Source organism: Saccopteryx bilineata, chromosome 1 (assembly GCF_036850765.1).
Source record: "Saccopteryx bilineata isolate mSacBil1 chromosome 1, mSacBil1_pri_phased_curated, whole genome shotgun sequence".
NCBI lineage: Eukaryota > Metazoa > Chordata > Mammalia > Chiroptera > Emballonuridae > Saccopteryx > Saccopteryx bilineata.
Genome location: NC_089490.1, coordinates 180,708,491 through 180,721,687, shown reverse-complemented (window position 1 = coordinate 180,721,687; position 13,197 = coordinate 180,708,491). Strand labels below are relative to the sequence as shown.

General features: G+C 40.7%; 1 protein-coding gene across 2 annotated transcripts in view; it reads left to right on the top strand.

Annotated features, from left to right (window-relative positions):
* Positions 1-13,197, top strand: part of TMEM131L (transmembrane 131 like) — a 167,603-nt gene that overhangs the window by 142,171 nt on the left and 12,235 nt on the right. For both annotated transcript variants that reach the window (XM_066280488.1, XM_066280477.1), the window contains exons 26-27: positions 3,896-4,044; positions 11,282-11,406. In XM_066280488.1, the coding sequence (XP_066136585.1) occupies positions 3,896-4,044; positions 11,282-11,406 (274 nt within the window). The remainder of the gene's footprint in view (positions 1-3,895; positions 4,045-11,281; positions 11,407-13,197) is intronic.

Below are 13,197 nucleotides of genomic sequence, written 5' to 3'. Positions count from 1 at the left end.
CTGTGTGCCCTGATCGGGAATTGAACCCAGGACATCCACACGCAGAGCTGACACTCTACCACTGAGCCTACTGGCCAGGGCCCAAATGTTCCAAGAATGGACATCTCTAGTTCAAAAGAAAACTGAGTCCCCTGAGTGAAACCTTGTTCCAGCCTGTTTGTACTGTTTCCCTGGTACTAGTGCTCATGCATGAAGTGGACTCCTGGTTGCAGGGCCAGCACTGTCCCCTGTGTCCTCTCCACCTGGTGTGTGTGTACACTCTCTGGATAATGTACTTCACCAGATTTTTCATTAAAGTTATTATGTAGCTTGTCAGAGGGTGTTCTATCTATGGTGAGTCATATGGGATGCCTAGTGTTCCATTTCTGCCTCAGACACCCAGGCCCAGACTACAAAACTCTTATGAAAGGTGAAATTATGGGGTGAGTCTAGCCGAAATTTTGTTTTGTGTGTCATTTAGGCCTGAGCATATTTGATACAGGCTGACTTTCTACAAGCCTAAAATCCTAATCTGAAGCGATGGTGCCTCCTCTGTGGTCTGTTGTGTCCATCATGTCTAGGTAAACGTGCCTGTGAGATGCAGAGGTTGTGGCCTGGTGGATTGACAGGTGGGAGGGACCTTCTATTGCATCACAGTTGAATGTACAGGTGTGGACCAGCAGTGCAGAGCCAGACCGGGTCAGAGGATTTGAATTCATGCTTCAAGATACTCCTGTCCAACACCTAATGGTTAATGCTGACACCTGAGCCTAGACGGCCATGTAATGTAATAACGCTTCTGCAAGTGTGAGTCAATTTAATATGGGCTTCCATAGACATGGGCTTTGCTCATAGCATTCCAGATGGCAGACCTGGCCAGCATCCTGCCTACCTGTGCGGATAACTGGTGTGTTTATAATGTTTTAAATGGGAGCACATCTCTCACTACAAACAGTTGTTTTAAACTCTGTGTGTGTGTGTGTGTGTGTGTGTGTGTGCACGCGCACACGCACACTGGATCAGCAGCATGCTATTAGGGTGACTGTTGATCAGACTGAGTAAGAGTTGACGAAGGAACTTTGTTGTGCACTGGCCTCGTACTGGTGGATTCAGAGGCGCTGTGTCACTTTGCTGGGGCTCTCACCAGGGTTAATGTGTGAACAGGAGGTTCCTTGTGGGGAATTCTGTTAGCCGACATGTACCGTGTTCTGTTTTCTGTTCGCATCTCTATTCGAGGAAAATCTCCCAACAGCTTAAAAGTAAACAAATTACATGCCATCAGTTTTAAATTTGAACACTTTTTTAAAGAATTGAAAGCTTTAAAAATAAGAAAGGCTGAGAAATCTTAGGGAACAAACTTGCAATTTGACAGCAGGACTTTGAAATTTTTAGTAATATTGAAGATATTGAAGTTCTTTTGTCCAATTTCTAAAGGAAAACATGGGAATACATTGGCAGATGGTGAACAGGGAATCCATCTGTGATGTGTATGTAATGAATGCTCAAAATTGGGAAAACTGTGTATTTAAGAACTTGGCGAGTTTTCACTTCTAACATTGAGCATTAGTCCCTTTTTTTTAAAAGTATTTTATTTTTGTGAAAAGCACGCTGCTGGCGCTATATTCAGATCCTTCCTAGAATATGAAGAAAACAGCTACAGTCTTGCCCACTAAGCTTAGCCAATTTGATGGTGGGGGATCGAGTTGCAGTTTCCATTCACTCAGTTGAATTCAGTTAGTGTGTTTGCCACAGTCTAGCCATTTCTCCCAAAGGGCACAGATGTTCTTAGAAGCAAGGCCAATGATGAGGTTGCCTTTGGTAATGGGGAAAGGGGGGGGTCTGTCTCCTAAGAGGGCCTAAGGCAGGGGTCCCCAAACTACGGCCCGCAGGCCACATGCGGCCTCCTGAGGCCATTTATCCGGCCCCCGCCGCACTTCTGGAAGGGTACCTCTTTCATTGGTGGTCAGTGAGAGGAGCATAGTTCCCATTGAAATATTGGTCAGTTTGTTGATTTAAATTTACTTGTTCTTTATTTTAAATATTGTATTTGTTCCCGTTTTGTTTTTTTACTTTAAAATAAGATATGTGCAGTGTGCATAGGAATTTGTTCATAGTTTTTTTTATAGTCCGGCCCTCCAACGGTCTGAGAGACAGTGAACCGGCCCCCTGTGTAAAAAGTTTGGAGACCCCTGGCCTAAGGTGTCTTTAAGAATCTATCAGAGGCCCTGGAGGCACCTGAAGAATTGTGACTTCTCCCATTGGGGCTTTTTTTCTCCCCTGAGTGTAATTCCTGTGTGAGAAGATGTGTTCCCACCTGTATATTCATGGCTCTGGCTGCATGCTCACTGATGTTGAGAAACAGTATTTTCTGAGTAACAGAAAGTGTGTGTGGTCCCGTTCCTCTTTTACTCTTGGGCCTCCTTCTCAGAGGCCTGTGGTAAGTCATGAATTAAAATTCGCGATAGAAATGAAGTCTGTTGACAGATTCTCCAGGGCTCTGTTTCCACACACTTGGTTTTTTTGGCATCAACCTGTCAAACAACTGGGAATCAGCTCCATTTTCCCAACATTTGTTCCATGGTCTTTTGACCATCTGATAAGAGTAGAGCTTTGTGTGTAATGTAAATGATGTTTGAAATGTGTCTCTTTTCAAATGTTTATAAGTTTTGTTTTTTTTAATTGTGTGATCAAAATAACAGCTTTAGAATTAAGGTGAAAGATAAACTCTTTCTGGCCTCAGCACTATGAAAGAGGAATAGTTAGCCAATTATTTTATTGCTTTCTGCTTATAAAAATGTAAAGGGTAATAAACTTTTAAATTTAATAATACCCAAAACTTTGAAATTAACATGCTAGTTTTCACTGAATTAGATGGATGCCTTCAGAATGGCTGAAATACCAATATTTTCAGAAATGTTAAAAAATAGTCTCATTTACTTACAGATACTAATAATTTGAAATGAAAATCTAGCAGTTTACTCCAAGTATATTATCCGGTTAGATTTGATACAGTAAAGCTTTGAGCAGTTACTTTGTTATTTTTAGAAAAAATTTTAAGAACTCATCAATGACTGAGTCACGACGAGAACTCAAGTCTTTACTCTTTCCTTTGACTCCCCCAACTTTTAAAAAATTTATGGTAAAATATACGTAGCATAAAATTTGCCATTGTAAATTATAAAGTTCAGTGGCATTAAGAACATTCATCTTGTTGTGCAACCATCGCCATTACCCATTTCCAGACCTCCTTCATCATCCCACGCAGAAACTCAGTCCCCACGAAACAGGAACTACCCAGACTCCTTCCCTAGCCCCTTGTAATCACCATTCAGCTTTTTATTTCTATGAATTTGATGATTCTAGGTCCCACAAACAGGTGGAATTATATATTATTTATCTTCTTGTGTCTGGCTTATCTCACTTAGAATAATGTCTTCAAGATTCATCCATGTTGTGTCATGTATCAGAATTTCATTCCTTTTTCCACCCACTTTAACCATTTTTGAGTGTACAGTTCAGTAGTGTTAAGTATATTCATACTGTTGTGCAAGAGATCCTTTCTTTTTAAGGCTGAACAGTATTTCATTGTGTGTATACTACATTTTGTGTACCCATTCATCTGTCCGTTGACATTTGGGTTGTTTGTGCCTTTTGGCTTAAATGAGTACTGCTACTGTGAACTGTGGTGTGTTCCTCCCTTTTCCCCTTGACCTCTTTTAGAGACTGTAGAACTCTTAATATAAGTGCGTGTTCACCTATTAACAAAATACATATCTAGAGCATTGTGGATGTCAAAACCAATCTTTAAGTCTGAATCTCATTAAATGAGATTGTTTGGTAGAGGAAAGGGACTTAACTATGGGGAGTATGGATGGAACTAATTAGCTAGAAATTGAATCATTTTTATTTATTCAAGGGAATAACCAGCAAGTGCCTGTCAAGAATGAAGTAGACAATTGTGAAACTTTGAAAAAGGTTGACACAAAGTCTTCTTCAGAAAAGAAGATTCACAAAGCATCTAAAGAAGACATAGGTTCTGAGAAACAGGACTTACCTTCTGTTGAGGTTGGTATGCTTTTCTTTTTTTGCCTATTAGAAACATAAACCTATCTGGGGGGCTTTGAATGCAAATATCTGTAATAACCATGCATATTTCATACTTTTGAAAGAGGATAGTTATGCATTTGGATCCACATTGATATTTGGTGAGTTGGATGTGTTTAGAATGTTTTGTTTATCTTCTAATTGTACAGGGAATACTAAAATAATCAGATAGCTTTTCCTCTCAAGAGAAGCTGTTCTTAAGCAAAATAGGTTAACTCCTGGGTAAAGATGACGGCATAGAACTAGAGCACATAGCCCTTCACTCAAACTGTTACCCAACATCCTTTTTTAGGGCATAATCTTGCTGAGTTAGAAGCATAAACCAAAATCCACAGGAGAAGGATGCCTTTTTCTAGCACAAGTACATGGGACCTGGAACAGAATTCTAGAAGAGAAAGCAGAGCTCGCACACTATCCGGCTAGCTCTTTACCTTCTGGCCAGGGTGGGATACTGCAAAGTCTCTAGGAAGCGGAACTCAGCCCTGTCTCTCATAGGAGAAACCAGACAGGTCCAGATAAAGGTGGGAAAGGTATTTAGGAGAATTTACCTATATTAAATCAGAACAGACCTATCTGTGTATTAGCACAAGCACAGTAAAGAAAATGGCATTTCAACTGTGTGGATATACTGTAATAAAAATGACTGAAAGGAGTAGAACATACAGATGACAGATGGAGATCCCAATCTAGAAGAAAACACATCCAAGGACTGAAAGGAAATTCTGAGAGAACTTCACACTATAGACTGAATTCAATAAAATAAGAGCTTGTAAATGCAAATTAACATACTAGGATGAGGTTAAAAGAGGTATTATAAACCCAAGTAAAAAAATGAAGATGTTACATTAAATATGCAATGGTTGAGAATTGCATTATTGACCTGAAGGAAAGGATTTGAGATAATCAGAGTGATTATGAAGGAAAAATTTTAAGAGATTGAGACATTTAGGAAAGATGATGACAGATGTGGGGACAAAGACAGACAAAAACGGTCCAGCATAAGACTAGTAGTTGTCTAAGTAAATGGCCCAACAAATGGATTAGGAAAGGTATTTGGCGATGTCATAGGAGAAAATATGAGGCAAGGACTAGATTTATAAATCAAAAGGGTACCACTGTGCACTCCAGAAAAAACTGATGCATAATAATGGAATAGGTACATTCTGGTTAAAGTGTTGAACTTAGAGCATAAAGAATTGTGCAAAGGCAGGAAAATCAAGAAACAAAAAGTTAGTCTTGCCTCAGACTTCCAAAAAAATCTCATGCCAAAAAACAGTGGAGCAATATCATTGAGAGAATGAAAATGTGAACCAGAATGTTATGCCTAATGAAGGTGACACTCAAGTACAATGTCAACAGGCAAACATCTTTCAACACAAATGAATTCATGAGCCTTTCTTGAAAGTTGAAGTTAGCGAAATTTAGCCAACCAAGATAGACGTAAAAAAACCCACCCGAGATTGAAGAAGCCATGTTGAAAGACTGTTGTTAAGGTTTCTGTTCATTTTGTATCCAGAACTAAGACTAAACAGTTGGCAATTATAATTACAGGATAGATCGCAAATATTAAAATATTAACAAGCAAAAATAAAATATAATTTTGCAAAACTGCGAGGTAAGATAGGAAGGTAGGTGAAAATAAGTTTTAATTTTGCCTTTCTTGGTAAAAAGTCGAAACTGTGTAAAACTGAAACATGTAGTTTAAAAGGGTTGACAACTTATGAAACTATCTTTCACAAACTTTTTCTTAACCTTAAGAAATCTCCTTAAGGAATTACTGTGTCATGTGGAGGAGAAACAGCTGTTTCCAAGTTGGCAGTTTCTTTGGTTCTACCTCACTTTCTTATGTAAATTCAAGGAAAACTGGGCCTTTCGTTTTTACTGAAAAACAGTGCATGGTTCCAGTGTTACAAATGATTCCGATCATCTGTCCTGCCCTCCTTACATGGGTGTAGATTTGTGGAGAGAGTAAAAAAATAGGTTTGCCAAATAATCAACGGGAGACACTGGTTATTTCTGAGTGGTAGGATTTGGGGTGATTTCTTTCTTTCCCTTTTTATACTCCTTTATTTTTGCTTAAACTTCATGACAGACATGAATTTTTATATCCTTTTCATTTGAATCAGATAGAGGCTGTTGTTCTGCTAGGAGGCATGATGTAATCAATACCTATATGAGGGCAGGAGCAGGAGTGAAAGGTAGGAAGAGTAGGTAAGAGACTAGAAGGAAAAACAATGGGACTTGTTAGCACCTGATTGCCCACAGGAGAGGGGCCATCTTTTTTTTACATAACCACTTGCAAACATAACTCCGAGGTTTGAACAGTCATGGACCCGGGGCTAGGTGGGACGGGTGGTCTAGGGATGGCCCTATAGGCTCAGCTGCTGCCCTGCAATGAATTCTGGTGTAATGCATTCATTTTTATGTCGGTCACAGCAATGCTGCATAGTGGTTAAGAGCATGGGCTTTGCAGCCAGACTTCTGGGGTTTGAATCTAGCTCATGACATATTTGCTTGGTAACATTGGACAAATGAACACATCCCAGTTTCCTTACCTGAAAAATAATGTAATAATATTAATATAAAATAGTATGGCTACTTCATAGGCTTGTGAGGATTGAATGGATGAATGAATGAATGAATGAATGAATACATTAAATGCTCGGCATAGCAACAGTTACCAAGTACTAATGAAGAGGAAGTTCTAAGGACATGACAGGTATGACTGTGCTCATTACTAACATAGGTGGTGGCTGGACTTGGTTGTGAGAAAGTATGGTAGATACGGAACCAGAGCTTTCGTGGCGGGTCAGGCCTAGAGCTTGCAGTTTTGGGAGCTGTCCTCGTGGAGGTTAGAGTTGAAGGGTGACCCTGAGTTCTGAGGCATGGGCCGAGAGAAGACTCGGGGCCTGAGTCTGAACCTTGGCCGGTGTTCAGTTTGCAGACGTCTCGAGGGTGCAGGTATAGCAGGAGATGCAGGTAAAGCGAGGCCAGACTGCGAAGATGGCCTGCGTGCAGGAGCAGGAGCAGGAGCAGGAGCAGTCATGGACCTGGGGCTAGGTGGGACGGGTGGTCTAGGGATGGCCCTATAGGCTCAGCTGCTGCCCTGCAATGAGGCGTGCTGGGATGTGCTGACTTCACCACCCCCTCAGTCGGAGGGTCAGAAGGAAGAGGTGGCCCGGAATAACAGTGCCACGTGGTGCTATTGCTGGCCTCCCTCTGCCACCTGTGTGGGCCCCACTTCCCCATCTCGAAGTCAACTCCCAGCTTCTGTGCCAGACTGGCTTTCTCCGTTCGTGCCCTTGATTCTGGCACTTCTCTTAATTTATTCAAGTTATTTATCTTTTGTCTTTTATCTCTCTCGCTGGAGCTTAGACATTTCTTACGCTGGATCCCCGTCATTGTCTGGGTTCCTCATTCCTTTTCTGGTCCATGAGCCTGTGTAGGACACACATCTGCACTGACTGGCGGCGGCAGCCAGCAGATAGTCAGGATGTGGCAAGTCCGAGGATTTGGGGCGCTCGGGCCTGCTTTGTGGTCAAGGCTGTCCGCGTGGTCAGTCAAGGTGGATTTTCTGTGCAGCATGGGGGCTATCACCTGTCATTTCTTTGCTGGCTCGGTGACTCACTCCAGTGTTGTAGAACTCTCATTTAAAACCCCGTGTGTGAGTGATCTTTCCATTTCATTGGTGGTTTGGAGAAAGTAATTCTCAATAAACACATTCCCAAGTGCATTGCTCAGTGTTTGTTTTTCTAGAACATTCTTAGGGCCTAATTTTGCAGCTTAGGAAATTATATAAATCTGTATAGTACATAGCAACATTCCTTTATATTTATTGGCAAAGAAGGTTGAAGCCCAGATCTGGAAGCCACAGACTACATTTTGACCCTAACCTTGGCTGTTTATTTTCTTTTAAGCAGATTTTTTTCCCTTAGTAAAGTAATTTGTGATTATTATAGAAGTGTAAAAAAGGAGGAGAAGATCTACCCAGAATGAACCACATTTTTCTGTATTCTGCTTTTCTTTACAAATTTTGAAAAACTCAGGATCCTTATTGTGTTTACATAGCGTTGTTTTAGTGTTGTGATTCGGAATATTCTCATGGTAGAAATAATGAATGGGGAGCTTTGTTTTCAGTGGCTACATGACATTCCATCCTTTATGCCTTAATCTAAACCCGTCCCCTGCAGTTGGACATGGACGTTGTTTAACAACTCCTTATTTTCATAAATAACACTATGATGAACTGTTTAGTTCCCAGTCTTGCCTGCATTCCCGACCCCTCCTTGTTCCAGCTTTCTAGAGAGAAAGTGTGTCAGCTGCTTAGGGTTCTCGACAGGTGGCAGCGGCTCACGTGCCCATGCGTGACCCACGAGGACACTGGTGCAACTCTGTACTTGCAGCACCTTTTTTTTCCTTTCCTTTTTTTTTTTTTTTTTTTTTTTGCAAAATCTTGGTCTGTGATAGGTGGATGTTTGTGTTTCATTTCTCATTTGAATATATGTCTCTTGCTAGAAAAAAGTGAGCATTTTCCTTTGTTTAATGTTTTTGTGAAATTCTGAAAGCACAAGTAAAATATCATTCATCCAGAATTCTACCAGGGAAATATTTTCTAATGACTTTTTTTTTAAATTGAGAAATACTAAATGTCTAAACTGATTCCACGTTTCTGTTTAGAGAGAGACCCGTTATCTCTCCCCTGCTCCCCAGCCCTTCCCTAGTGTCTGTAGGCGCAAACACACTTGGGGTTTTTAAAAACCAAAATGGAAAGACGAGATACGAGCCAGTTTAAATTGCCTTTCCTAAAAACACAACTTTATTATTAAATATTTTAGATGAACACTTCATTTTTTTTGGTCTTTTTATTTCTTTCATGAATTTGCATTTTTTGTCCTTTGTCCATGTTTCCATGAACTGTTAGTGGAGTTTTTTCCTTTATTTTCAGTAAGAACATATGTAAATCTATTAATGCTTTGTCTACCAAATAGTGTATTCATTTTTCTTAGTTTGCCCTTTCCCTCTTCTTTGTACTTGCTGTTATTTCTACAGTGGCTCTACCTCGTGCAGGCTGTGATTTCTCCCTTTGCTTTTATTAAACTTAGGAAATATTATTTCCCTACCCAGCGATCAATGATGTTGCCCCATCTGAAAGGAGATCAGAGACCCTAGCTAGACCAAATAATTCAATAATTATGTTGATCATAGCTAAGTCTTATATAAACTATCACTATGTGTAGGTAATTGAATCCTCACAACAGGCTTTGGAGGAAGACACAGGAAACAAAGAGCAGCTAAGTACCTTGCCTCAGACCACACAGCTGGAAAGCAGGAGTGAGATTCAAATGCAGGCAGTTAGGCCTCTGCGACCATGATCTTAATTGCAACACACCACACGGACCCTTTCAGTGTCCTGGTTAGTCCTGCTTCCCAGGACGTGACGCCCTCCACCAGAAAGGAAAGAGCCGGATTGTCTCTTTATTCTTCCACACGTTTCTTGACAAGTCTGTTGCTTTGATTGGTTTGCTTTCCCCAAACTTCCATTGTAGGCCTCTTCTCTCTCTCTCTCTCTCTCTCTCTCTCTCTGTGTCTGTCTTTCAGATTCCTACTCTGATTTCTGGACTAATCTCCTGAAAAAAAGAATGTACAATGAGCCAATCATTGTTCTTTATGAAATGTGAATCCTGAGGGTCAGTAGGAAGAGGACTCTAGCTAGGGGATTTGCCTCTGTGAGGCCCCTGGGAAGGCATTTTCCTCCTAAAAGACCTAACACCCTTAAGAGCCCAAGGGTTTCAATGTGTGAGCTCCCACCCCTTCCCCCGTGACAGTCATGCCGCTGCTTCAAGGGGCAGCGTGGTCGAAGGAAGAGAAAGAACAAGTATTAGAAGACAGGAAAGACATGACCTACTTTAAAATTTTTAAGAACAAGGGAATCCCCCTTCCTCTGGGTCTGTTAATGGATCATATCTAACATTCAAAGGAGTAGAAAGCCCAAATGAAAAACCTTGATCTTTGTGTAATTTTTACATATATATATATATAAATATATACAGTGACCCTTGAACATGGGTTTGAACTTCACGGGTCTGCTTATGAGTGGATTTTTTTTTTCACTAAATACTGTAAATGGTATTTTTCTTGTGATTTCTCTTAATAACATGTCCTTTTCTCTAGCTCATTTTATTCTAAGAATACATATACAAAATACGTGTTAATCAACTGTTGGTGTTATCTGTAAGGCTTCTGGTCTACTAGTAGTTAAGTTTTGGGGAGTTAAAAGTTTTAACAATTATGCTTAAGTTACCCATGAAATATCCATGAGACCCAGAGTTAATTATTATATTATTCCAAGCTATCTTAGTGCTGACAAATTTTGTAACAAGAGATAATATGTACATACTTTCTGTAAATCCAGGTAAAATAAATGTATTATGATGAATACTAAAAAAAAAAAGTTAAGTGTGACTATTCAGCTGCGCGGGGGAGTTGGCACCCCTCACCCCCACAGCATTGTTCAAGGGTCGACTGGATATGTGTCTCATTCACATTTCATAAATTAAGTTTTTCAGAACATTTTTTAAAAATCAATCATTTTCTTGTTTTATTTACTTAAAAACCTTAAACTAGTTTGGAGCAGTCTATGGGGATTTGGCCGTTCTCCCAAAGTTCATCTATAAACAACAACAAAAATGTAAATACACAAATTGCTTCTCTGTAGAGTTTTTACGTGATTTTTCTGCAGTGGTAATTCATCCGAATTGCACACACCAAATTAACAGGTGAAGGCTGCAGGATTTACTGCGGCTGAAGTTAACAGCAAGCTGACCATAAATTGCTAACAGATGTTTTTCCTTTCTCGCTCCTTAAGAATTTTATAGGCAGCAATATTTTTTTTTTCTTTTTGTGGAGGTCGATGGAGGTAGAGAAAGAAGGGAAGTATAAACAAACTAGGGTTTGAGAAACGTCTGTCTCGGTTTTCAGTGTTAGAGCGTTTTGAAATTCATGTAGAGGCCGTCTTCAGAGGTTTACTTAAAAAAAACATAGACGCCCGTACTTTTCCGATTCACTTGACCAAATGTTTCTATGCAAAATCCTTATAAAAATCATAGAGGTTTTTGTTTTGTTTTGTTTTGCTTTTCATGTGTATTCAGTCAGTTTAAGCCTTCATCAAAAGTTGTTTTTTTTCTTTCTTTCTTTTTAGCAAGAAGATTCTTATAGGAAGAAGAAGCTTCAGGAGAAAAAAGAAGGAAATTTACAAAATTTAAATTGGAATAAAAATCGAACGTGTAGAAAAAACAAGAAAAGGGGTGCCACTCAGGTCTTGAGGTGTGTAATGTTTAGACCCCGAAGATTCCCGTCAGTTTCTTAATCTCTCATTTTACGATTAGCTAGTATCTTTTTATCTTATTTTTGTTATGTTGGATACAGATAATAGGAGAGTGTGGATGTTTCTCTTTTGAGATGAATGCTCTTTTTCTAAATTGAATTTATTGGGCTGACATTGGTTCACAAAACCATATACATAGGTTTCAAGTGTACAACTCAGTAGAACATTGCACACCACACCGGGCGTCCAGCACCCCACAGTCTCTCTCTGTTCTCATTTTCCCCGCCACCTACCCGTCACCCCCCTTTCCCTCTGGCTCTCAGCACACTGTTGTCGGTGTCATATATGTATATGTATAGATTAAGTTAAAAACATGTATATATACATATGTGTATATATATATACTGCTCACAAAATTTATATATGTAAGTATATATGTTCACCTTTTATCCATATTAATTTTAAGAACATTTATGTATTTTGAGATAAATGTTCTTAAAAGTAATATATTTCTGGTTGTGTTTCTGTTTTGTTTTTTTTTAAATACCTTCAAGTGAACAGAGTTCTCAGATACTTACTTTATAAAATGCTGAGACATATGGGGGCTTTATAGGAAAAGCTTGAGAGTTCCTCCATGCCAGGACCTTCCTGTGAACGGGGTAGTCGTCACCCGCATAGGGGCACCTCGCCTCGGTTCAGTCCTGCAGAAGGGAGTTCTCACAGCTGCAGGAAGTGAGGTGCCCAGACATCACGTGGTTTGCTGAACACCCTGGAGCTGGTAAGGGGCAGAGCCAGAGTTGGAACCAGGCCATTTGGCACTCTCCGTCGGCAGCCCTGCCTCCTCAGGACACTTCCTGTCCCTCGGCTTTTATTCTCTTACCCGTAAAATGAAGGAGCTGGACGGCGTTTATCTGGGAATCCCATATTTCTGTGTTTCCAGATCTCTCTCTCTAAATCTAATTTTATGTACGTTTCTCAGCGTGAGGTTTCTATGTCCCGCCCACTCCTCCTCCCCCAACCTGGTTGGTAGTGTGTACATTCTGACTCCATGGGCCAGTCGCTGAATTTGATCTCGTAGATTAGATTTCCCACATTCAACATTTGCGCAAGTCAGGAGCCTCCAGCAGAGACAGCCTCCTGTCTCTTCCTCCCTGGGTGGTGGAGCGGCTTTTTATTGTCAGAGTGTCCCTGACAGTGTCCCCTTCCAGGGTCCCAGTTTTTAGGAGGCTTAGTCCAAGCTCCCCTACTCCTATGTGCTGCTGTGTGTGAAAACCCAAGCCTGGGGCGTTAAAGCCTCTTTCCTCCCAAGGGGTTCTGGCATCTGGGGATTTCTCTTTCTCATGAGCGCAGCTGGCATTTTATTTATTTATTTATTTATTTAATTTATTTATTTATTATTTATTCATTTTTAGAGAGGAGAGAGAGAGAGAGAGAGAGGGAGAGAGAGAAACAGAAGGGGGGGAGGAGCTGGAAGCATCAACTCCCATAGGTGCCTTGACCGGGCAGGCCCAGGGTTTCGAACCGGCGATCTCAGCATTTCCAGGTCAACGCTTTATCCACTGCGCCACCACAGGTCAGGCCACAGCTGGGCATTTTAATATGTTTCTGTCCAGTTGTCTAGCGGCTGTAGATTTGCAGGGGGTTGGTTTCCACTGTGCCGAATTTCCATTTGTTATTGGAAGGGAACTCCGACACTGTGGCAAGGACCACTGATGGGAAGCGTGTGTGGTGCTGGTTACAGTGTCTGTCCCAAGGTCCCCGGAGCTTGCATCTGGAGCTCAGACTCTGGG